Source organism: Schistocerca nitens, chromosome 6 (genome assembly GCF_023898315.1).
Source record: "Schistocerca nitens isolate TAMUIC-IGC-003100 chromosome 6, iqSchNite1.1, whole genome shotgun sequence".
Taxonomy (NCBI): Eukaryota; Metazoa; Arthropoda; class Insecta; order Orthoptera; family Acrididae; genus Schistocerca; species Schistocerca nitens.
This window is the reverse complement of record NC_064619.1, coordinates 601079520-601107338: the sequence shown is the minus strand read 5'-3', so window position 1 is coordinate 601107338 and position 27819 is coordinate 601079520. Positions and strand designations below refer to the sequence as shown.

At 43.1% G+C, this 27819-nt stretch overlaps 1 protein-coding gene across 3 annotated transcripts in view; it reads right to left on the bottom strand.

Moving 5' to 3' along the window:
- Positions 1 to 1188: 1188 nt before the first annotated feature.
- LOC126262540 (cytochrome P450 6k1-like) overlaps positions 1189 to 27819 on the bottom strand; it is a 148312-nt gene continuing 121681 nt past the window's right edge. For all 3 annotated transcript variants that reach the window (XM_049959221.1, XM_049959222.1, XM_049959224.1), the window contains exons 6-8: positions 15152 to 15373; positions 10103 to 10354; positions 1189 to 1695 (exon numbers count right to left, since the gene is read on the bottom strand). In XM_049959221.1, coding sequence (XP_049815178.1) covers positions 1523 to 1695; positions 10103 to 10354; positions 15152 to 15373 — 647 coding nt within the window. In that variant the 3' untranslated portion in view covers positions 1189 to 1522. The remainder of the gene's footprint in view (positions 1696 to 10102; positions 10355 to 15151; positions 15374 to 27819) is intronic.

Genomic DNA, 27819 nt, shown 5'->3' with positions numbered 1-27819 from the left:
TTATATTTGTTTTATATATCTTATTCCAGTTATTCTTTGTATTGTGAAATACTCTGGAGGAAGTGTTAGTAGTGCTCCAGTTTCGCATCAACGCTTGTATACCGTTGCACTTAATTGTTTTTGTGTCCAATAAACAGTTTTACACAAAAAATGGCCAGGTAGGTTACAAGCAGCTTCCTGGGAGGTACGCCGCTCCTGCATGGAATTCACCTAGCAGCTGAGAGACAAGAGCCAGTGTGCCAATCAGTCTGGGTTCGATTTTTAGGCAGTTTCTCATATCTGACTAGGTACCCACGTTGCGCGTAGTTTACGCACTTCACAAATATTTCGAAAACATTCTCACACTTCCACGTGGATAAAGCTACGTAGGTGGAGACGTATGGGATACACAAATTCCATCCCTGGAGGGAAGAGGTGGCGACAAGAAAGGTATTTGTCTAGCCTTTACCACTAAATAATCCAAATTCAGTTCACCATGCTGAAAACGTGGGATAAGCCCAGGGAAAGAATGAAGAGGAAGACATTGTGCAATAAGCGAATTACCTACACCCAAATTGTGACCTATTGAAATTTATTTCCTTGTATATTTTGAAGTGTATGTTATGGTTTTAATGTACTGGATGATAATAACTCTGAACGATAGATTGCTCTGCTGTTTTCCATGAATGCTTCTTCACTTATTGTGTTCCTCTGGAGCTCTTTGTACATAACATGAAATTTTTATATGCTTTAAGATGCTAAACGAAATGAAATGTAAAACAACTTTATATGGTTCTATATTGCTTTTATTAATTCTGTCCAGTCTGTCTTCCAGAAAATGGAGCAAAATTACTCAGTACAAAAATTATTTTAGAATATTAATAAAAACTCTTTTAAACATCTAAACTGAAGCAAAATTTATACTACTCAGTAAGATGATACATTGCATGAGAATGATGATAGTAATGGTGAAAGTAATGGCACTCATAATTGACTATGGTACATGTCATGTAGGTTTTGAGATTTAAAGGTTGGTAAGCTGTGATCAAAAGTGAAAATGAAGGTAGTGGCTAAAATAGTTATCTTCGGAGGCAGTTTTATTGCTTTGCTACTAATTCATCACATTCTTATATCAAGAGATATAATGATACTATATGAGAAGGTAACTATATCTTAAGAAGATTGAAACAAGTGATATCAAACGAAATGTCATGGAAAACATGGTTGACATAATTTTATTGTAATTAAATTTGGAAACCGTGGATGCCATATTCTGCCCTTAGTACTCATTTCATAGTAGCCTCTAGTAGAATTTCGTACATGTGCTTGTTCAGTCACCTATGTAATTCTAATATCATGCCTGGACTATGAGTTATTATGGCACAATTATTCATTACAACAGTTGGTTGTCTCTCATTCTATCCTACACATTACAAAGAATATGACAACAAACACAGCGAAATATCTATTACACAATATGTACAGTTTTGAAGTTTTTTAAATTACAATGATTAGTCAAACGTTCTATCATAGTAGATGAACACTATACTTTGTTCCTCTTGCTCAGTCTCAATTGGATACCACCCTTTGGCGTAAGGATAAACGCCCTGGATTCGAAGGAGAGATTTCGAATGGTCTTCTCGCACGGTTCTATGTTATACTTCGCGAGAATGTGCGTAAGCCCGACTTTCGTTTGCAGCAGGCCAAATCTCATCCCTGAAACAAGAAAAAGTTGTTACTCTTCACTAATATACTCCCTTCTACTGAGATAAGAAACAAAGACGATAACTAGGATGAGACTTAACAACCTGTTATGCAAATTTATCACACTTTCGTTGGTATTAGAGCATACACTAATATTTAGTAAGTTTTTAATTTAGTTTTAAAAATCTCATATAAATCTGTAAAATTTTTGTAGCATTTTCTTGATTTTGAACAAGGTATGACATCTGAAACTGTTCTTGTTGAATTTTCATTTTTACACTAGCTCAATTTTTTTTCAAATTTTCTGTTCAATCACATGTCTTTCTTTTATATACGTTGTTCTTTCTTTATTTTGATATTAATTACAGTATTTTACCACCCAACACTCTTTCCCATTTATTATGGTCCAATGTATAAGATTATAACAGTTCATCAATCATCCATCAAAAACTGTTGACTACGAGAATGTAGAGTTTTCTGTTCAGCTCTAGATAAAGGTAATGGAACCCACAAGAGCTAGTGTTCATTAATCAATAACATAAGAAGAAACTGTGAAAAACAGAGGTACTTCCATAAAAGAAATGTAGACACTGAGAAATTTCTCTGACAACGTAAAGTTGCGGTTTTGAGATTTTTATATGCTTAAGAGTTCACTCATGTGGTCCAGAGATCGATGAGCATATCCAATACCTGCAGTAACCCAGTGGGAATACTGAACTGTGAATTCCAGAAAGAAATGGTATGTCGAATGTCGTGCACAAGGCTTACGACCGTGTTGATATATGTTCAAATTATAACCGATGATGGTAGATCGCTAATAACAGTCAACAGATGTTAGTTAAACTTCTTTATTACATTATATACACATCAAAAAAGTTTTACATCACCCCAGTCCCCAGAATTCCTGAAGATAGACGTTGATCGTGGATATTGTATCACAGACGCAATCCATTTGACTGTTCAGAGATGTCACTAAACCCGCCCAAAGATGTAAATAACCATGCATGAGCAGCGCCAATTAGACGGGGAGAGGGGGGGGGGGTCCGACAGCCGATCAGTTCCAGCCGTTCCACCAGGAAGGAGGTACAAAGCTCATGTTGTCTGTAGTTCAACCATGCCTAGATGCCTAGACAGTCAATACCGCGATCCGATCGCGTCCGCATTGTTACTTTGTGCCAGGAAGGACTCTCAACAACGTAAGTGTCCAAGCGTCTCGGAGTGAACCAAAGCGATGATGTTCGGACATGGAGGAGATACAGAGAGGCAGGTACTGTCAATTACATGCCTCGCTCAGGCATTACTACTGCAGTGGATGACCGCTACCTACGGATTATGGCTCGGAGGAACGCTGATAGCAACGCCACCACGTTGAATAATGCTTTTCGAGCGGCCACAGGACGCCGTGTTACGACTCAGACTGTGCGCAATAGGCTGCATGATGCGCAACTCCACTCCTGACGTCCACGGCGAGGTCAATCTTTGCAACCACGACACCATGCAGCGCGTACAGATGGGCTCAAAAACATGCCGAATGGACCCCTCAGGATTGGCATCACGTTCTCTTCACCGATGAGTGTCGCATATACCTTCAACCAGACAATCGTCGGAGTGTTTGGAGGTAACCCGGTCAGGCTGAACGCCTTAGACACACTGCACAGACAGTGAAGCAAGGTGGTTTCCTGCTGTTTTGGGGTGGCATTATGTGGGGCCGACGTACGCCGCTGGTGGTCATGGAAGGCGCCGTAACGGCTGTACGATACGTGAATGCCATCCTCCGACTGATAGTGCAGCCATATCGGGAGCATATTGGCGAGGCATTCGTCTTCATGGGCGATAATTCGCGCCCCCATCGTGTACATCTTGTGAATGACTTCCTTCAGGATAACGACATCGCTCGATAGAGTGGCCAGCATGTTCTCCAGACATGAACCCTATCGACCACGCCTGGGATAGATTGAAAAGGGCTGTTTATTGACTAAGTGACCCACCAGTCACTCTGAGGGATCTACGACGAATCGCCATTGAGAAGTGGGACGATCTGTACCAACAGTCCCTTGATGAACTTATGGATACTATGTCACGACGAATACAGACATGCATCAGTGCAAGAGGACGTGCAGCTGGGAATTAGGGGTACTGGTCTAAACAGCAATCTGGACTACCATCTTGAAGGTCTCGCTGTATTGTGATACGACATGCAATGTGTGGTTTTCATGAGTAATAAAAAGGGCGGAATGTTGCTGATGTTCATCTTTATTCCAGTTTTCTGTACAGGTTCCGGAACTCGGAACCGAGGTGATGCGAAACGTTTTTTGATGTGTGTACATTTAGGGTATACCCCATAGCAGATGATCTGACAAAAAATATATTACAGAACTATCATAAGAACATGATAATCCAGATCAAGTCATGATTCAGAAATACATGTCACACATTACAATGTAGGTAGTAAAATGACACATACCAAGTAACATAATTGACGAAATAACATCACGAACAAAATCACAATTTTAAGCTACTAGTGCGGAGTGAACAAGAACAACGTCAATACAGATTTGAAGGAAATAATGCAGTTTTCATTTCTTCTGAATAGCCAGGTATCATTAAGACAACAACATCCATTGGTGACATATCAAGAGGGTAGTAAGTTGCTCTGCTCTTACAGTTTACTTCTTCATTTACTCTTGCTAGCATGGGTAGGATGTGTGCATGTTCTGTGTGGACGAAGGAGAAGCTGGCTGCAGTTCGCGAACAGGTGAATGCACTTTTGGCTACTGTCAGTCACCTTCAGGCAGCTGCCTTGGGGAGTAGCGGTGTTGGAGAATCTGGTGCATCGCATGGTACACTCCAGGTGTCGCTTGTTTCGCCCAGAGGCTCTGCTTCTAAGACAACTCCTAGTGTACCAGACGCAGTGGAACTGCACTCACAGCAGATCGAGTGGCAGGTGGTAATGCGTTAGCGTCGCTCGAGACGGAGGTCAACGTGAAGGCCGACCGTCTGGCCTTGCCCATTCGCTGTGTGAGTGAGGAGGTGGACGTTCCTTTAGCAGGATACGAGCACGCACACCAGGAGAGGGGTTTACTAGTTATCAGGACTCCAACATCAGGTGCGTTATGGAGCCCTTTAGGCAGATAGGGCTGGAAAGAAAACCAATGTGCACTAGGTGTGTCTGCCGGTGGACATCATACGAGAAATAGAAGTGGCCTTGCCTATGGCTAATGAGCGTTCAGGGTGCAGTCGTCTGCACGTTTTGGCTCATGTTGGCACCAACGACGCCTATTGCACTGGTTCTGAGGTCATATCAGTTTCTAAGGAGGCTGGTGGAGGTGGTGAAGGCAGCTGGCCTCAAGTGCAGGGTGCAGACAGAGTTCGCAATTTGCAGCATTGTTCCCAGAGTTGATAGGTGTCCTTTTATTTGGAGCCGAGTGGAGGGTCTCAACCGACTGTGACGGTCTTACCAGCAGACCTTTGTTATTGAGTGGGGATTTGTAGGTCAGGGTTGCACTACACGAAGGAAGCAGCTACTCAGGTAGGAGCGCACTTTTGGAATGCGCATGGGGGTTTCTTAGGCTAGGCGGAAGTTTGAAGTACTCTGAGGAACGCCGCGCGGGATTAGCCGAGTGGTCTAGGGCGCTGCAGTCATGGACTGTGCGGCTGGTCCCGGCGGAGGTTCGAGTCCTCCCTCGGGCATGGATGTGTATGTCTGTCCTTAGCATAATTTAGGTTAAGTAGTGTGTAAGCTTAGGGCCTGATGACCTTAGCAGTTAAGTCTCATAAGACACACATTTGAACATTTTGAACTCTGAGGAACGCTCACCAATCAATATGCGGAAAGGGAAGTCAGATCACGGTTAGAGTAAAGACTCCTCCCCTTTCAAACTTTTATCAGTAAGTTGTTGACGTATTCATAACGAAGCTCCCAAATCTACTGCTCTCCAGGAAAGCACTCGCGCTCAAATTATTCTTGGGACCAAGAGCTGTCTGAAACCTGAACTAAAAGGCTCTGAGCTGTTTAGAGTCATGGAACGTATATCTGAAAGACAGATTAGACACCATAGGAGGGGGAGGGCTCATTGCGGCTGGAAAAATATTGTCTGCGTTGAAGTTGGAAATGAGTGTGACAGTGAAATTATCTGGATGCGTATAACAGGTATAGGAGAAACCAAGTTAATTTTTTGACGTTTCTACCGGCCACCCGATTTCGCAGTGACATTTCTAGAACCATTCAAAGGAAGTCTTTGGTCAGAAGCGAGTATACAGGTAGGAGCTACTCAGGTCGGAGAGTACTTTTGGAGTGCACATGAGGGTTTTTAGGCTAGGGCAGGTCATGACCCAACCCATGCAATACTAGTTGGAGGCGACTTTAACCTACTGCGTATGGACTGGGACGTCTATGGATTCATTGCAGGGAGTACACACAGACAATCTTACGAAGCATTTTCGAATACGTTTTCTGGAAACTGTCTTAAGCAGCTAGTTTGGCAGCACACACGCTATAGAAATATCTTTGAGTTTGTAGCTACAAACAGGCAGGACCTTAGCGAGAGCATCAGTATAGAGACGGGGATTAGAGATGATATCGTTGTAAGTCGAAAGTTAATAAATTCTTCAAGAATGCTAGGAGAGTGTTTCTGCTAGAAAGAGCAGAGAAACAGTTGTTAGTATCTCACTTAGACAGTGAATTGAATCTCTTAGATCCAGTAAGATGGAGGAAGAGGAATTATGGGCAAAGATAAAACAGATTGTTTATCACAAGCTGGGAAACTATGTGCCTAGTAATTTGATTAAGGACGGAAAAGACCCACCGTAGTTTAACTACGAAATTCGGAAAATGCTGAGGAAGCAAAAACTGTTGCACTACTGGTTCCAAAGCGAACGCGCAAACGTCGACAGGCAGAGGTTAATTGAGGTCCACGCCTCTGTAAAAAGATCTATGCGTGAAGCATAAAACAACTACAGCCCTCATAACTCAGCAAAAAATCCAATCAAGAGCACGAGAAAATTCTGGTCCTGAGTAAAATCGCTTAGCTGGTCTAAGGCTTCCATTCAGTCACTCATAGACCAGCTTGGTGTGGCAGTAGAACATAGCAAAAGTATAACCTAAGTTTTAAGTTTCACATTTAAGAAATGTTTGACACAGGAGAATCTTACAAACATACCGGTATTCGAGCACTGCATAGATTCCCGTGTGGAGAACACAGTAACAAGCATCCATGGCGTAGAGAAACAATTGAAAGAGTTGGAAACAAATAAATCACCAGGTCCAGATGGAATCCCAATTCAGTTTCACAGCAGTTCTGTACGGGATTGTCCTCTTACCTAGCTTACATTTATCACGAATCCCTTGCCCAGCGCAAAGTCCCAAGGGACTGGAAAAAAGCGCAGGTGACTCCAGTATGTAAGAAAGGTAAAAGTACGGGCCAGCAAAATTGCAGAACAATATTCCTAACTTCTGTTTGCTGCAGAATCCTTGAACATATTCTCAGTTAGAATATAATAAACTTTCTTGGGACTGAGAAGCTTATATGCACGAATCAGCATGGTTTTAGTAAGTATCGTTCGTACGAAACTTGGCTTGCCCCCTTTTGCGAATTATGAATGGAGGGCAACAGGCAGTTTTCATACTTCTACATTTCCAGAAAGTATTTGACACTTTGTCCCATTGCAGACTGTTAACGAAGGTATGAGCAATGGAATAGGTTCCCAGACATGTGAGTGGCTCGAAAACTTCTTAAGTAATAGAACCCAGTACGTTGTCGTCGACGGCGAGTATTCATCAGAGATAAGGATATCGGCAGGAGCCCACTTGGGAAGTGTATTTTCTGTAAACATAAATGATCTGACACAGGGTGGGTAACAATCTGAGGTTGTTTATTGTTGATGCTGTGGTGTAGAGGAAGGTCTCGAATTTGAGTGACTAGGTGGTTACAATATGACTTAGAGAAAAGTCAATGACTCGGAGTTCCCAATGTAAAAAAATGTAAGTTAATGCAGATGAGAAGGAAAAACAGACGCCTAATGTTCGGAAACACCGTTAGTAGTGTTCTGCTTGATGCAGTCACGTCGTTTAAATATCTAGACACGACACTGCAAAGCAATATGAAATGGAATAAGCATGTGAGAATTGTGGTAGGGAAGGTAAATGTCAGACTTCGGTAAGGACTGTGAGAAATTAGGGCTCATACGGAAGTATATAGACATTCGTTTTTCCTCTTGCTCTACTTGCGAGTGGAACAGGAAGTAAAATGACTGGTAGTGGCACAAGGTATACTCTGCCACGCACCATACGGCAGCTTTTGGAGTACATATGTAGATGTAGGTGTAGATAAACTACCGAATCGGCTCGGCGATGAGCGTAAATTGTCCTAAACCTCTCTCCAGACGGGGAGAGATTTAGCAACACGATTCAGAGAGCGCACTTACAAAAGCTATAGTGAACTTGCTTTCCATTTGAGGGTGAATAGTCATCTTTTGCTTCTCATCAATGATGATTTGGACATTGTGCATGATGAACCTCTATATTCTCGAAAAATTGGAAATTTATGTGCATCGCCGATCCGGTCCTGAAATTGTTATCAATGAGGAATTCGCAAGTGGCATGCACTGGCTTTCCCAACATTTTTCACGATTTGATGGTTCATTAACCTGTCTCCTTTCGCGCTTACTTACTTTTTTTTCTTTACAGCGAATAATATTTTTATTTCATTTTTATTCATCTTTCGTTTCTATTACAAGTAAAATAAAATATTTGACTATTGTATAAGTTTGTTTGGAAACCGATTGCATTTGTTATTATTAATATTTCTTTTAGAATGTATTTGCATCAATCACTATTGTTTCTGGAATTCTGAATGCAGATGGCACATCTGTTTACCTTTAGCGCATCTCTGTGCATTTGTGGAAGTGACACATGACTGCGTTCATTTATGTTTTAGAAGATTCCTGTCGTTTTATCGATTTTATAACTTTGTATCATTTTGTAATACATTTTTACATTTTGTACTTGGTCATAAGGCTTTAACACCATCTGGTGTCGGCTTCTATCACAGTGTTTTTATTATTTTAGTTACTTTTCTCATTTTTACTATTTTAGTTGCATTTTTCATCTATTTGTTGTTTGCCTCTCATTCTTTCATGGTTTTTTCTTAGTTTCTTTATAATTAATCATGGCATTGTGGCATCGAACGTGACGAATAATCTAAAGAAAAACAAAAAAGTTTCTCTCATGGGCTTAAGTAGTCCAATGGTCAGCATGGTATCTGGCGTGGTCAGTTGTTAATTTTTTGATGCATTATTTCCTTCCAATGTCTGTTGACGTTGCCACTGGTAACTTACAGTTGTGATTTTGAACGTGCCGCACTGACTTCATTTAAAATTATTTCATCAACTATGTTACTTGGTATGTATCATCTGGCATCAAGTCTTGATCTGGATTACCATGTGTTAGTGATTGTTTTGTAAAGTATTTTTTGAGAGGTCATCTGATGTTGAACTACACCCCAAACATAAGGTCAACTAACATCTTTAGACTGTTATTAATGACGTAATAACATTGGTTGTAATTTTCACATGGTATGGAGAAGGCTAGAGCTTTTTACCAATGGCACTTAACAATAAGCTGAAAGAAGGTAGAGAAATTATGTAAACTTGCTTGTGTAGCAGTAATAGGAAGCTCAGTTTCATGTTAAAACTAGGCAAATCGTAAGTTCTAAATATTACAATTACTCCAAACCTAGAAGGGTAAAGCCCCATTGTCTCCTAGAGGATTACGATATTGGGAGAACACATCACCATAGCTCCATTTAAAAAAAGTGAAGTTTATACCGACGTCTCTGTAATTATGGCTATTGGTCTGTGAGAAATTTCTCAGAAATAATTTGGGCGAAAACAGAATAACGATAATGTAAATGGGTCGGGAAATATTTGTGGTAAACTTTTTATGTGAATCATATAATGTTAATTATATCTAATACCTTATTTCTGTATGTTATGTACTCTGTATAAACAACATAAACAGTTTTTTTACTATCCTTGATTCCAGTACATTACGAACTGTCTTGAGCACATTACTATGTATACATTTAAGTGACTGTGATATGATTTGGAAGAAATTGCAACTGAACATGTATTTTTGTCTCTTATTCCACTTTTTTAAGTGTCTGTGTAGAGAAATATAAGGGTATTATATCTATTCTAAAATGCATTACACAGTTTTGTTTTTATGAAATGTTCCATATCCTCGACATTTCCTCCTTGTACATACAGTATGTCCAAGCTTAACTTTGCAGAAGCATTTTTTGTTAGTATGTGTGATACTACTGAAAGAGGTAGAAGTTGAAAGGAATAAAAAAATAGTGGTGAGGTGGTTTCAAGATAGAAAACGAGATACGACGACATGTGCAACAGTTCTCTGACTCACCTATGCAGATGCGTGGTCCTTCTCCAAACGGCAAGTAAACGTAGGGGTGTCTCTGGGCCTTCTGCTCCTCAGAGAACCTCTCGGGGTCGAAGCGTTCTGGGTCTGGAAAGTACTCTGGGTCATGGTGGAGACCATACGCAGGTATCAAGATCTTAGTACCTTTGTCCAGAACGATATCAGTACCAGGGATCTTGTACTCAGTATTGCATTCCCTGTTGAGTATAACAACTGGCGGATATTTTCTCAGCGTCTCTGTAACATGAACAGTGAAACAATTTTTTTCGATAATCAATTAAGTACTTTTCTCATTTCATATTATACTATCATTGTAAAGCATATTCCTGTGTTTTTAAGTAGGCTGTTGGATTTTGTGGAAGAGTTCTATAGACATGCCCAATGAAATATCATCTGTGAATTTGCTTGAATCTAACTTATGTAGTTCATAATATAGAATGAATTTCGTGTCAAGAATATGTATCGATTTTTATACAGTTCTGACATGAGTAATGAATACATTAGTATTACCCAGACAACTGTGCGGTGCCACATAATGTCAAGAATTGAATAAAATGATGAAATTCAAAACACCACTTAAAAAAATTGAAATACATAAGCAGTCAAAAATGACTATATAACAAGAAATAGTGTGTTTCATAGTTTTATAACCTCATCTTATGACAATTTTGGTCTACATTTGGCCTACAGTACTAAGGTAGTGGTTATCTCGCTGAGGTTATTATGGTGTTACAACAAGGTCGCCCTAAAATTACAATGTGTGAGTGAAAATTGCACTGTGATCTTATTCGAACTTCAGCAGAAATTTCAGGAGTTCAGGCTGAGGGATGAAACCTTGAAATGTGGTATGACTTTAATGAAATTACTTGTGAGTATTATTTTGCCCCTCACTCACCGTCAAAATAAACTTAGCAATTGACAAAGTAGTGACATCATTATTATTTGCGGCTGTTTACCTATTTCAAATTATTTTTTACACTTTTGCTTCATGCACTGGCAGAACGCCAAACCTCAAAAATTTACTTTCAAATGACCACATTCTATTGTTGTTAGATGTAGTTTCTAAAATACTTTGTAGCTACAAATCGTTATATGCATTTCAACTTGCAACGAAAACGTGCGTGACAAATTAATGACTGAGTGTTTAAACGATATTTGCTTTCTTTCATTTAGGAAGGATTAGAGCCTTACATTAAGAATTCCAAACCACTGTTCATGAGTGATAATGACCTACGAAGAGCCATTTTCAATTTAATCACCTGTCCTCAATAATTATTTCATTTGTTACATATACATGTTATTAACTCTCTCTCTCTTTCCCCCGGCCTTATACTCACTTGCAGGTGAAACAAGAAAATGGCACCTTTTGGCTGATGTCTAAAAATAAGCCTATGTTCCATAAGATTCAGGAACACGCGTTTTCAATAAATTGCCAGCAACCCTTAAAAACTTGGTTTCAGATAAAGCACGGTTTAAACAGAGTTTGAAAGACTTTCTGATAGGCAACTCCTTCTGCTCCATAGATGAATATCTTAACAGAGACTGTTAAGCCATCTTAAGTAAAAATATCGGTTGGATTTCAGTTTTGACAGCAGTTGGTCACAACAGTCAAAATTAGGTATACTGTGTATGATAAATTTATGAATAGTGCATAACAGTGTTTCATTCTAACAGCGTGTTAATTCTGTAAATATTAGCTGTTCCAGATTACCACATTGTATTCACCTATTTCGACAATCTCCTGATAAATGATTAGGGTAGTATGTATTCAAATGTTTTATGTTTTTATGCAATATTTTCTGACATGTTCCACACCCACGAGAATCATCTCAATTTTTGGGCCTATGGAACGAAAACTGAATCTAATCTAATCTCTAATCAGAGCTAATATCAATGGTCCGTGAATTTGTACCGCCACAGGATACAAAACGGTTACAGTCATTTTTATTATAGGAAGTTCGCAGGGGATTTTACAGAAATTGTCAAGCCCTTGAATTGTCTATTAACAAAATAAGTGAAATTCGAGAAGTCAGCAGAATGTCAAATGCGTTTGAGAAATTTAAACATACTTTGGCATTTAGTCATATGTTTGTATTTCCTAGCTTCGAGCAAGAGTTCGCACCGTCCTGTGATGTGAGCAATATGGCATATAGTAATGTCTTGAGCCAAATGTTGGGTAACAGGGAACATCCAGTAGCTTATTCATCGAGACAACTGAACAAGATGGAAAGCGAGTATTCGGCCTTTGAAAAATAAATGCTAGCTGTTATTTATGCCGTTTCCTAGTTTTGCTGTTATTTATGTGAACAAACATTTAAGGCAGTTACTGATCTTGCTTTCCTTAAGTGGCTACTGGGGTTGAAAGAGCCTTCTGATATATTAAAATGGTTGGCATTGAAGCTAAGCAAGTTTAATTATGAAGCAGTGCATAAACCTGTAGTCTCGGCAATTGTCATACTGTACATTGGTTACAGAATACGAGTCATGTGGTGAAAATGGCTCTGAGCACTATGGGACTTAACAGCTATGGTTATCAGTCCCCTAGAACTTAGAACTACTTAAATCTAACTAACCTAAGGACATCACACAACACCCAGCCATCACGAGGCAGAGAAAATCCCTGACCCCGCCGGGAATCGAACCCGGGAACCCGGGCGTGGGAAGCGAGAACGCTACCGCACGACCACGAGATGCGGGCAGTCATGTGGTGAGAATATATTACTATCGCAGGCAAATGTGATAAATAGTGAGGTGAGATGCTTCATGGACCTGTCACAGTAATGAAAACAACAAATAAAAGGATGCGAACTATGTTACAACAAAAGAATTCAAGAGACAAAACTTCCAAATCTGAACGGAAGAGTATTAATAATACGTGTACTTGCGCAGAAGAAATAGGAGATACGTACGCCTGGAGATCCCTTCCTTACACGTCACTGTTAAAAACGGACTTTACACCACGACACAGGCGATGGGGACTCCCCTGATAGACAACAGAGCAGACCAGGCGCAGTGCTCTTCCGTAATGGGGCTACGTGTAATGACTCCGTCTAGGGATGACATAAGAACGTATTTATCCTGAAAACTTCGCATGAAGAAACGGTCTGACGCCCTGAAGTTAAACATTAGGCCAAGCAAGAGTGCTGACTGGCTCAGAAATCGGGAGCACGTTCGATCACCCATACAGAGGGAATCACGTGATTGACTGCTATAAAATCCTCGCCTTCCTTCCTCTCACTCTCAGAGTAGGTCGTTCCATTTGTATCACGGATACCGAAGGAAGATCCATTCTACTAGTTGCAAGGTGCCGTGATGAATCAACGAACTGACTCCAGCAGGCGCCGCCTTGGGGTTCACTGATGCAAGTTCGCAGCCATCCGGCTGTGTATGGAACTTCGAGTCTGAGCTGCGCTCCTACCGGTCACAATGGTGACTGACTGAAGATGAGGGCCGAGTCGATCTTCTGTGGATGAAGAATCAGTCTACCTGTCTGCAAGTTGTTCAATTTGAGAGCACTGTGCCTCATCCGTCACTTCTGTGCAGTACATGCACCCCCTAATTGGCTGTGTACTGGAACCGCCTCTCAGGCTGACTTTTGGGTCTTCCACCTACATGTCACCTCGACAGCCGACAACAGGGGTATGCAAATTTCTGGGGCTGTCCATAAGTGCAGTTCACTCAACAAGAGCACTGAATCCCTGACAGCCACGCCAGGCTGTATTGAGGCGACGGCCACAGGGCGCTCCTACGACAGAGCCACAGCACTGAACCTCCGACAACGCCGGGGCCTGCAACTGCATATTGCTCGCCGGTTGCTGATGTGCTACTCTGTGCCTTCATGCAACACGGCCGCCGGATTGTAGACAGTGTGAATATAAAACTCTTGCCAGTAAAAAATTGTTAACTGAATGATATCTCATAGCACCCTAGCACTCCACAGGATTCCATCACCTCACCTCCGTTTGTCTGTCCTGCTCTCAAGTAGGGTGCTGCATCTGGTGGGCTCCTACAACCCATATCCATCATCAAAAAGAAGCTAAAGGTTCAAATGGCTCTGAGCACTATGGGACTTAACTTCTGAAGTCATCAGTCCCGTAGAACTTAGAACTATTTAAACCTAACTAACCTAAGGACATCACACACATTCATGCCCGAGGCAGGATTCGAAACTGCGACCGTAGCGGTCGTGCGGTTCCAAACTGTAGCGTCTAGAACCGCTCGGCCACTCCGGCCGGTGACAAAGCTAAAGGTCTGCTGATTTATTCTACAATATGTCTAAAGGAACGGGCTTCGTAAATCAAGATGCAGACAAATATAGGTCAGATGAACAAGGTCATTTCGTCATAGGATCGAGAAAAATGTTGAAAACGTAGAAAAGTAATTTGTCAGCTTCTTGGGATACTTCATTTGTGGCTCGAGTATTACATAACTAGACAATGTACAGGTATACTGATTTGATAGGCTCTTCCTGGAGAGAATGAGCACCTTTCTGTTGACAGAAACTGTTTTAGACAAAGTGATGATGACTGCCATAGGAAATGTGAACATCATGCTCTGTGTGGCAAAATATGGACACGAACCATGTCTGGAGAAGTTGCAACAAGATATCTAAATACACGAACGCGAATTAAAGTAGGAACGCCATTATTGAAACAAATTCCTGAGGAATTATTAAAAAACTAAAAAGCTGCACAATAAATTATTTCTTTCAAGTTGAAAGGGAAAGAAGTTTTGGTAAATAACACGCAATTTGAAGACAGTGTTGCACTATTCTTCAAAGACAATAGGAACCAAACATTTATGATTAGGTTCGATTCGTACTTGTTGGATTTTTCCCTCTTTATTTCCTCTTTTAATTTTGTCTGTGAGATGAATAATATTTACTACGACCTTTTTCTTTCCATTAGAGTTGGAAACAATAAACACAATTCTTTCACTGACTTCGAATTTAAAGTAGGGTTTCTTCACAAACTTGAATGTCAGTCTAAATTGTGAATAAAATATCAGGGCACGAAACTATATGTTCGTACATACCTGAGACTACTTTATCGAGGTAGTGCATGCTGTTGATCGCATCGTAGGTGATTTGTCCGTCACTTTGCTTCAGAACTGAGTCGATCTCCTCCTGGAGACGTTTCTGGATGTCACTGTGGTGAGCCAGCTCGTGAAGGGCGAAGCTTATCGTGGTTGATGAGGTCTCGAAGCCCGCTGCGAAGAAGACAAACGCCTGGGCAGCGACGTCATCAATTGACAACTCTGAAAAAGATAGCTGGCTCTTATATTTCCTCGATGATTGATCGGAGTACCCACCAAAATCTGTTACGCAATGATATTTTAAGACAGAATTTTGTTTCCATACACAATTTTCTGAAACTATCAACAAATACGTTACACGGATCACTGCTGAAAACTGTATTTTTTTTTAGTACATGGTACCGTACAAGTGTCGAATTTTTAGAGATAAATAAGTACCAAACGACAGTGACTCATATCCACAGAAAGCACTAATTTCATAAAACTCTCTATGACCAAGATAATACACTGAGGTGACAAAAGTCATGAGATAGCGATATGCACATATACAGATGGTAGTAATATCGTGTACGCAAGGTATAAAAGGGCAGTGCATTGGCGGACCTGTCATTTGTTCAAAATAGTTCAAATGGGTCTGAGCACTATGGGACTTAACTTCTGTGGTCATCAGTCCCCTATAACTTAGAACTACTTAAACCTAACGAGCCTAAGGACACCACACACATCCATGCCCGAGGCAGGATTCGAACCTGCGACCATAGCGGTCGCGCGGTTCCAGACTGTAGCGCCTAGAACCGCTCGGCCACCCGGCCGGCTGTCATTTGTACTCAGGTGCTTCATGTGAGAGTTTCCGAAATGGTAATGGCCGCACGATGGGAATTAACAGACCTTGACAGCGGAATGGTAGATGGAACAAGATGCGTAAGACAATTCATTTCTGAAACCGTTAGAAAATTCAGTATTCCGAGATCCACGATGTCAAGAGTGCGTCGAGAACAAAAAATTTCGGGCATTAGCTCTCAGCAAGGACAACGCTGTGGCCGTAGCCCTTCGGTTAAGGACCAAGAGCAGCGGCGTTTGCATAGAGTTATCAGTGCTAACAGACAAGCAACACTGTGTGAAATTGCCACTGAAATCAAGAAATCAATGTGGGACGCGTGCCAAAAGAATCCGTTAGGATAGTGCGTTGAAATCTGGCGATACGGGCTGATGACCGACGCGAGTGCCTTTGCTAAGAGCATGACATCGCCTGCAGCACCTGTCCTTGGCTCGTGACTATTTCAGTTGGACCCTAGACGACTGGAGAACCTTGCCCTGGTCAGGTGAGTCCCGATTTCAGTTGGTAAGAGCTGATGGTAGGGTTCGAGTGTAGCGCAGACCCACCAAGTCATGGACTCACGTTGATGGCAGTGTGCAAGCTGATGGTGACTCCATAATGCTGTGGGCGGTGTTTACATGGAGTGGACTGGGGCCTCTGGTCCAAGTGAACCGATCATTAACTGGAAATGGTTATATTCGGGTATTTTGAGACCATTATCACCTGTTCAACGATGTTACTCGCGACTAGTTTTGGAAAACGTTCTGGACAAATCGACAAATGATTCGGCCACCAAGAACGCCCACCCTTGAATTCCATCGAACTTCTATGGAACTTAATCGAGAGCTCAGTTCGTGCACAAAATCGTACATTTGCCACACTTTCTCAATTATGGACAGCTATAGATGCTACATGGCTCAATATTTCTGCAGAGGACTACCAAAGACTGGTTGATTATGTTATGTCTAGTTACTGTACTATTCCAGGCAAAACGAAGTTCGACACAATATTCCATGACTTTTGTCACCTCAGTGTATAAGTAAAACAGAATTCCAATGCCAGATAATATCGTTGTCGTCCATTTTGTTTCAATGACTTGGGATGGTTTGATGGACACTGGTCTGTCAGAGGTCAGTGGCGTCGGATGGAACATCTTTGATCAGGAGGCTGGTAGACATGGTTGAGTGGCACGTACTGTGCCTTACAGTGTGACATTCTTAGTATGTTTCAGTTAAACCCAGTGACCAGTATTAGAGTCAAAGCAGATAAAATTATATATTTAAACGAACTACATGTATACGGTATTGTAAAGTATTTAGCGACATGTACTTTAATATGTTCCTCAGATATTAGCTGCAGTGTTTCATGTTTTTATAGTGTCCTCCCTGGAACTGAGAGCTGTTCAAAATGTTCATTATTTCGGTATTTGATTCAAGAGTGTAATGAACCACAAGTTGAGTCGATGATACCCTCCTCAGATCTCAGATCTCTGAGAGCAAGTCTACACATTCCTTACATAACACTTCATGTATGATATCTCACTAACCGTTGTTGGAACATTATATTAATTGTTGATAAGAGTTTAACAGAACTATCTAATACATTTTTGTACTGGTATATTTGAGCACACAGTTCAAAGACGGTCGTGATCGATTGAAACTGATCATTATCTATTACAGTCGATGATCAAATACCAGAATTAAAAAAAAAACATTTTTAGGCTGTAGCTGTTAGAATAGTATGGATATCCATCAATATAAGTGCTGTTATTTAAAAATATAGTGATGCAGTGAACAACCACAGTGTTTGTTGCAGTTCTAAAGGTCGGTTACAGGGAACGGTTCAACTTAAGCTGTAGGAAGGAACGGAATGTCTGCTGCATAAGTCAATTGTTTTAGTGCCCTCAGCGATAATGACCCAAAGGACTGAGGCCAGGGAAACGTGAAAGCCAAGAAACTGATCCTCGGCTACCTATTCATCTGCCATGGCAGGTATCATCAATTGTATCTCTTGTAAGATATGCTGGAGAACGTATGGACTTGATAGGCAGCCGCCCACAGTTCCATTCTACGTGTTGCTCATACAATGCTGCTTGGTTTGTTGCATCAACTGTATTACAAAGGTATTAAACCGCTCACAAGTATTGTGGAACTGCATACATGTGTAAAAGCAAGCATACGATCTTAGTGCATTTTGAACATTTGCTGTGAGTTTCTGACTTCAGAACGTTCTAAACTGTTCTGATATTGACTTATCTTCTTTTTCTGCTCTGAGGAATCTGCCCACAAAATTTGAAACGTATTTCTGATACACACTGTCTACACAATCTGATGGAAACTATCCAGACTGCTCTATATAATGCGTAACTGACCACTAGACGTCACGAGAGACGGATCCACCAGCATAAAAGGAGTCTGGGAGTATTGTGCTGTGAGTGGAGATGCAGTAACAGTAGAATGGATTGATCAGGAGAGCTCAGAGACTTCGAATGGGGCTAGTCATTGGATGACACATGAATAAGATATCTGTCAGGGGCATTACAACCCTCTAAATCTGCCCAAAGTCGACTGTTGGTGATGTGGTAGTGATATGGAAACGCGAAGGAACCACCACAGCTAAACAAAGACCACGCAGACCTCATGTACTGGCGGAAAGGGACCGACAAGCTTTGAGAAAGGTGGTTATAATTATTTGTTGTTGTTAAATTACAGGGAATCAATTGAAACAGTAATTTGGGCGTGCAAAAGCGCCACCAACAGCTCAGCTAGGAGAATGGCTGTGCACAGGGAGCTGAAAGGAGTGAAGTGCAATGGTCGACCATTTCCTCATAATTCACACATATATATAGTGAGTCGCTACAGGTGGTCCAAAGAGCGACGCCACTGGACAATGGATGACTGGAATGAGCAATCTGGCGTGATGAATCACACTGTGCCCTGTGGCAATCCGATGGAAGGCTATTATATGGAGTGCCAGCAATGGAATATGGTTCGCCCTGATAGCTGAGTGGTCAGTGTGACGGATTGCCGTCCTACGGGCCCGGGTTCGATGCCCGGCTGGGTGCTGTGTTGTCTTCATCATCATTTCATCCCCATCCGGCGCGCAGGTCGCCTAATGTTGCTTCTAATGTAGACCTGCACCAAGGCGGCCGGACCTGCACCGTAAGGGGTCTCCCAGCCAATGACGCCCAACGCTCATTTCATTTCCAATGAAGTACGGAGGAGGTGGTTGTTGGCTTCTCTACTGATTATTTTATTTTAACTTGGTGCATTTGCCCAACATCACACACGACCTAACCTTCGTGACATATGGCAAATGCTAATGTGGTTGTGATAATGTGCAAATGCACTGTGATACTTAACTTATACACTGTGTGATCAAAAGTATCCGTAGGAGAGATTTCCACACTCCTAGGTCCACAGTTTCCCATGTGATAGTGAAGTGGAATCGTGAAGGGACACGTACAGCACAAAACTGTATAGGCCGACCTCGTCTGTTGATTGACAGAGGCCGCCGACAGTTGAAGAGGGTCGTAATGTGTATTAGGCAGACATCTATCCAGACTATCACACAGGAATTCCAAACTGCGTCAGGATCCACTGCAAGTACTATGACAGTTGCGGGGCGAGGTGAGAAAACTTGGATTTCATGGTCGAGCGGCTGCTGATAAGCCACACATCACGCCGGTAAATGCCAGACGACGCCTCGCTTGGTGTCAGGATCGTAAACATTGGATAATTGAACAGTGGAAAAACGTTGTGTGGAGTGACGAATCACAGTACACAATGTGGCGATCCGATGGCGGGGTGTCGGTATGGCGAATGCCCGGTGAACGTCATGTGCCAGCGTGCGTAGTGCTAACAATAAAATTAGGAGGCGGTGGTGTTATGTTGTGATGGTGGTTTTCATGGAGGGGGCTTGCACCCTTTGTTGTTTTGCGTGGCACTATTATTACAGCACAGGCATATATTGATGTTTTAAGCACCTTCTTCCTTCCCACTGTCGAAGAGCAATTCGGGGATGGCGATTGCATCTTTCAACACGATCGAGCACCTGTTCATAATGCACAGCCTGTTACGGAGTGGTTACACGACAATAACATCCCTGCTATGGACTGGCCTGCACACAGTCCTGACCTGAATCCTGTAGAACGCCTTTGGGATGATTTGGAACTCTGACTTCGTGCCATGCCTCGCCGACCGACATCGATACCTCTCGTCAGTGCAGCACCTGGTTGAACGTATGCCCGTGAGAGTGGAAGCTGTCGTCAAGGCTAAGGGTGGGCCAACACCATATTGAATTCCAGCATTACCGATGGAGGGCGCCGCAAACTTGTAAGTCATTTTCAGCCAGATATCCGGATACTTTTGATCACATAGTGTATATTATAGAAATGCAATAAGAGAGCTAAATGCTGGAGAGGATTTACTAAGTATTGCTGGCTAGTTCTCACATTACTCGTCCGCGTACGTTATCTCGTGACATTATGTGAATCACCTGCACCAGCAATAATACTGATTCTGCTGATAACAATATTTTAAACTATTGCGCTCTTGTTATTGGACTTCCACAGCAGCGAACCTCTCTGACCTTAGTTATCTCTACCTAACCAGATTAAAAAAAAAAAAAAACTAAATCCACTTTGCCTGAAAATTACGCATTTCATTATTCTTTCTGTAAAACTATTACGCATATTTGAATGAATTTGATTTTGCTATAAAAACGAGAAAAATTCTGAGGTTTCCGTACCAAATAATATATTTATGTGAATCGTTAGTGGTTATTTTATTAATAAACCTTTTCTGAATATGATAAGACGAATTGTTCTAACTTTACTTTTTTTTCATTTTTATTTCTTCTGGTTAAACAAGATTATAATCGGCAAGCAAACTATCTTCATTAATATTTTCTTCCTACATTTGATTGTAAAAGTAAAAGCGTTAGACTTCTCTTTTACTTTCAATTGTAGAATGAGCCCAAACTATAATTATCTGCCCACATTGCCGAAAAGTTTCGGTGATAAACAGTCAAGGTTGCTATCTACATTTTAAGTACTCGCATTATCTATTTCAAACCAAAAATACGTATTTATTACTTCTGTGGCAGCCATACCACAGAAATGCATGGGCGGCAGAAGTACAGTTACAGCCAGCCCACCCAGCATACGCCGGCGCGTAGATTTACCGTTACGCATAATTCTGGCAAAGGTGTGGCGTCCACGGGAGCGAAGAAAACAAAGCAGTTCAACCATGGCAGCGGTACCGTACAGACACATGTTGCGCAGTCTGATCTGGTAGCCGTGGAACTTGTGGGTCAAGTTTAACATGCAGTGACGAACATTCATTGGTGTGAGTGTTCCGAAATCGTGAGTGGATTAACACTTACGACCTCTTAGACGAATAGTGCCTGGATGGTGGACAAACCATCGAGTTTTTTTCTTTTGTACGAATATTTATCTTTTTTGTTTTCTTCAACGCGAACTTCCTAGTGTTATCTTTTGTGTGTTATATTATTTTTGGTATTTATTTTCCCCCTTGCATGAGAACTTTATTGTAAAGAAGGTGTCGACCTTGGAGGAACTCCAAAAGACAATAGAAGGTCTGCTAGTGAGGAATCAGTGGCTGGAGAGCGAGTTCCTGACACATCCTGTATGCACGAACTCTGTCCACCTGGAGCCAGTTCAATGAAACTGCTGCATACAAGGTGCCACTATACTGATACTTCCTAGTATTGCTGGAGTCGCGACAAGTACAGGTTGAGTGTTTGTTACGCTGCCACCTTTTTGGCCCATGAGGAGGTTTTCCTGAGCAGTAACATCACCTGCGATCCAGCAAAATTTGGACATGTTATGAGGCAGACTGACCAAACTGCCCGCTAACCCAGTCCAAACGCAAAAGGCTGAAGAAGGAATTATCTGGAGGATCTCATCATCAGAGCAACAATGCATGCTTCAGTTGCTGTGCCAAGAGGAATGAAGTGACAGGAGGCCATGTCAGTTCCTGCACCATCTGCAGAGCCTCACAGAGTCCAATATGGTTCTGGACTCTCTGTTGCACGTTATTTTTGTGCGCAGACACCCTTCTCATGTGCAGGTAGTCATTGCAGCACAGACACAAACGCATCCAGACACCATTGCACACTCAGCCGATCAGGCGCATATGTGCTGGCGATCGTGCCCAATGACAAACTGGCCACAGCAATATTCACTCCACGGTGACACATGCCTTCTGCACCTCCCACCTTGGCCAGCAACCTGCATCACTTAGCCCAGAATCTGGCATTAAACTTGCAAGTCGATAAGTTGGAACACTCATGGACAGAGAGCACCAGGCACTATGGCAGCAGCAGATACAGCCACCGGCGACCCAACTCATGCAACTGGCAATGCTGCACAAGCGTTCTAGAAGTGCTCTGCCAACATTAGAGCAGCTACCAAACTGGTTTTGCTGGTACCATATCCACTTTGGCAACAATGGCACAAAGTGACATCTGCCCTATGTGCACCCAGACATCAGCTGCAACTGAGCCCAGACCAACCTGGCTACACTGCTATACGAATGTGCCTCTTCATGGCAGAACGGGCTGGCAGTGTCAAGTACATTGTTGACACAGGTTCTGATCTGTCATTATTCCTACAAGCTGTGCTGGGGTACTGCTGACACACTGTCTCTTATAGCTGCAAATAGTTTCACCACAAAAACATATGATACACATCTCCAGACTTTGGACCTTGAACTATACCACACATTTGCATGGACATTCATTGTTGCTGACCTCAAAAGCCAGTCCTGTGTGCAGATTACCTCAGGAATTACAAGCTTCTACCTGATACAAACACCCAGCTGATGGACTCAATAAGTCTGAAAATAGTGTGACAGTGGCAGCAGGCCACTTTCTTTACAGCAAAAACTGTAAAGTGCCCTGGACCATATGCAGGCATTCTGGACAAATAAACGCAAGTCTATCTTGCAATTATTGAGTGTGGCATTCCAGCTGGTCGATGAATTGTAAAAGTAATATTGCAACAGCTGTTTTATAGCTTTTTATTTAGGCAATGTGTGATATTGCTTGTGAAGTCTTCAGTGGAAACCAGGCACAAATATTGGTTCGCTGTTAATACATGTACTGGATGATTTTTGTCATTCATGGTGCAGGGTCTGAAGATGAGTGGAAACTGGTATCCTAAATAAAAAGGAAATTGTAAGAGCTTACTCGCCCACCTGGTGCACCAAGGAACATCAACCATTTGATGGTCCACCACATCATAACCACACCTGGTTCACCCACCTCAAGGCCTCCACATCAACTCGCACACTATGGACTAACTGCAGCAAAGGCCGAGTTTGAGGGCATTCTGCGAAAGGTCATCATTCGACCACCAACCAGCTCCTGGTCCTCTGCCTTGCACAAAGTCCCCAAGAAAGACGATTTGTGGTACCTATGTGAGGACTATCATGCCTTAAATGCATGAACGGTACCAAACCAATGTCCAGTACTGCACATGCAGGATTTTTGCCACCCCTTGGCAGGCTCAGTTACGTTCAGCAAAATCTATTGAATGAAGGCACTCACGCGGATTCCTGGGGTGGCTGAAGACATACATAAAACGCCCATAATCACGCCCTTCGGCGTTCATGATGATTGGCCTTTTGAATGCTGCCTGGACCTGGTAATGTTTGACTGCACACTGCACACTGTTGACACAAGTCGCCCATATGTGTGGGATGTGTTGCGTATGACTTTGTAAACGATGGTAAGGACAGGCTGGCTACAGAGTGGTGCAGCAACTGTTGTCATAGGAAACCTGTACGGGAGGAGGTGTAATTAATGAAAAAGTTAATCACAGTAAACAGAATATTTACTTGTATTTCTCGAAGTGAACGAAGGCTTATGACAAATAATGCAGCAAGAATTAGAGTCCAGGCTCATACAATAGCAGCCAGAATGAGGCTCGCTGTTCTAAACATGAATGATGGTGTCATAGTGGCGAGGCTCTAAGCGCAAGTAGCTGAGTGACTGGCACCAGCCGTCCCACATTGTGGCAGCAGAGGGCACTCATAGTCCAGAGCCACTGCAGGCGTGGCTGAGCAGGCACACCACTGGATCTGCCAGAACGTGCTCAACCTCTATTGGCATCAGAAGGAAACTTGCTATTCCGTTGCCAACTGGAAGCCTGTGGGGTGGTGTCGATATGTGACACCACAGTTTGAAGTTGCACAGAACTACTAGCTGCCACCTGCTGCCTAACAGCATTGTCAAGCACCTCCACAAGACGCTGAAATTCTTCGTAACGTACCACGATAACACCTAGACTGAAGCACTTCCAGTAGTACTTCTCAGACTGTGAGTGACACAAAAGGAAGAGATCAGGGCTTCCCCTACCAATCTCTTCTACAGACAACCTCTTGCCATAGCTGGTGATTTCGGGAGGAAGTACCACTGCCTCTTGACAACTTGGTCGCACCACTGACAGAATGACTACACACCCACATGGCCAGCCTCTAACCACACACACACCATCTTGGTACAGCGCTGACAAAGTGATTGTACACACCAATCTACAGTGGTCTGCATACATCATGTTGTACACTGATGCAGTACAACAACAGCCACTCTACTTGGATCCTCACAGTGTCATCCATGTGGCAAGAGAATACTCAAGTCGAGTTCAATGGTGAACCAACCATAGTCTGAATTGATCGAGTCAAGCTGGCCTTCATCCTGACCGCTCCAGCTGCCATTCATTTCTTTGATCCAGTGAAAGACCTGTCAATGGACAATGCTTCCTCTGACACCGGCCAGGCAGGGCCTGCAACTGGAGCCACGAATGATGTAAGCAGCAGCTGTCATCGTAAAGCAATGTGCAACTACGCGCCATCTCACCCAGCCATCTGGCGCAGCTGCCCAGACAGCATCCACCACAGATACCCAGGCCACCCTCAGCAAAGCCATCAGCAGGCCATGTCATGCACACCAGTCACCATGACCATTTCTAATGCCCATGCTGCGTCATAACAGCATCCTGCCTTCTGATGCAACTCGCATCCACCCCAGCCATCAGAGGCTAGAATCTGGCACACCAGCTACCACATGCTGTCTAGACCTTTGTGTCCAGCAGGTTGGATAATCAGCTAATCATCTCCAGTCGAGCTCCGGGCATCACCTATCACATCACCAGTTGCTTGTCCATTGCAGTTCTTGGGCTCGCATTCGCGTTACTGTATCTCCACCGAATCTGGCATTGAGGCAGGTTCGACTTCTGAGCTGAGCTCCATGTTTTCTCCATTGGACTTTGATGACCCGCTCGGGGCCAGTGGGCTTGTCTGTCTCATTTCTGGGATCTGTGTTCGAGTCATGATGGTACTGTACTTGCATGAGTACAGACTCACTCATCCAGCCTTAAGCAATGACTTCAGAGTCCGCGCATGACAATCGTGTATAAAAGGAGATGTAATGAGAGAGAGAATCAGATGCGCCAGCAGTCGCAGCATCTTGACGTTACTTGAAAAGGCGCTTTTAGTGAAGCTGTATTATCAGAATGGGGAATGTGCTAGTTCAGCGTTACGATCCTATCGCCATGGGAAGGGGATTCGAACGGGTAAAGGTCCGTTGACAAATGCAGCTGTGGCGAGAATGATTTCGAAGTTCGAAGCCACGGGTTGTTTAGACGATAGACCACGTAGTGGCCGACCGAGCACAAGGCGTAATGCTGCTGAGACAGTTCAGGAAGAAATGGAGACTGTAGCGGGTTCGTCTATGCACGGGGAAGTCAGCGCTCGTGCAGTCGCACGTCGCACCGGCATTCCACACACTACTATTTGGTTGGCACTGAGGCGTACCCTCCGATGTTATCCGTACAAAATCATCGGCATCATAAACTGTTACCTGGCGATTTAGTGAAGCGGAGGGCACTTGCGGTGTGGGCGTTTCAAAAGATGGCGGAAGATGACGATTGGTTGAGTAACGTGTTGTGGACCGACGAAGCTCATTTCACGCTCCGAGGATCTATCAACGCCCACAACTGCAGAATTTGGGCTACCGAAAATCCCAGAACTGTCGTGGAAACTCCGTTGCACGACGAGAAAGTCACGGTATGGGTTGGATTTACCACATTTACCGTTATCGGGCCTTTTTTCTTCGAGGAAATGCGTGATTCTGGTTTTGTAACTGCTACCGTGACGGGTGAGAGGTACTCCGATATGTTACAGAATCTCATCATCCCCAGCCTGGCTGATAAACACCTGCTGGACCTTACGATATTTATGCAGGATGGCGCTCCACCTCATATTGCTAGACGCGTGAAAGATCTCTTGCGAGCGTCATTTGGTGATGATCGTGAGCTCAGCCGCCTCCCAGGTCCCCAGACCTCAGTCCGTGCGATTATTGGCTTTGGGGTTACCTGAAGTCGCAGTTGTATCGTGATCGACCGACATCTCTAGGGATACTGAAAGACAACAACATCCGACGCCAATGTCTCACCATAACTCCGGACGTGGTCTACAGTGCAGTTCACAACATTATTCCTCGACTAAAGCTATTGTTGAGGAATGATGGTGGACATATTGAACATTTCCTGTAAAGAACATCATCTTTGCTTTGTCTTACTTTGTTATGCTAATTATTGCTATTCTGATCAGATGAAGCTCCATCCGTCGGAAATTTTTTGAACTTTTGTATTTTTTTTGATTCTAATAAAACCCCATGTCATTCGAAGCATGTGTGCCAATTTGTACCTCTCTATCTACATTATTCCGTGATTTATTCAGTTTTCAAATTTATACTGACTTTTTAATCAGCCAGTATATGAGGGCTGGAACTTAAATAATGGCAAGTATTTATTCACAACCGATACAAAAGAGTTATATGTTTGCACCTGTTAATGTCCTTCAGAGCAGTCACCAGCGTTGTATAGAACCCGTTGCCAGCCATGTGGAAGGCGTAGTGTACCGTTAGCAGAGCCTGGTCTGTTGATGGTGCGAATGGAGCAGGCTACTGCTTGTTGAATCTCTGGAACAGTTCTGAAGCGAATGCCACGAAGATGCGCCCGCGCACTGTCGTGCAAAATGATGGGTCGGTTGCGCAGAAAGTGTCGCCGCTTCTTTCGGAAAGCTGGTCGCAGGTGATGCTCCAAAAACGAGCAGTAATACTGTGCATTAACGGTCTGCCGTGGAGGAACGTAATGCGTTAAGATAACACCATCACAGTCGTACACGAGAATCACCATGACTTTCACCAAACCGAGGCTCTGAGGCACTTTGACTTTCGTGGCGATCCGTAATGACGCCATTCGTTGGGACGCTGGAACGGTGTCGCCCATGTCTCATCCTGTGTTACGACACAGCGTAAGAAAACCTCTCCTTCGCGCTCATAGCGCTCCAAGTGCGTCTGAGCAGCGTCGTAACGCGTCCATTTCTACATTTCCGTCAAGTCATGCGGAACCCATCGTGATGAAATTTTTCGCATGCCCAGGCGTTCCTTCAGGATGCGAAGCACAGTCCGTTTTCGTGTGCGAGCTTACGAATCGTATAGCGTCGATCACTGTCCGCTAACGCGGCAACAGCATGCACTTCTTCTTCAGGGGCGCTACGACGACCTGCCCGATACATGTGTGCCACAGTCTGCCGACCTTCGTTGAAGGTTTCTTCCCAAAGTGCCACTGTTCTGTACGGCAATGCCTCTTGAAGACCTTGATGACACTGTCGTGCTGTACGACATCTGGCATATTCAATCTTGATCCAACTCCGTTGTTCCTGTTTCGAAAACTTAGTAATACCGTTACGTTAGACCGCTCACTCACAAGTGACTGTGTTTCCCTCGACTGTGCGCACGCCGGTGACGTGGGACGGGCGAG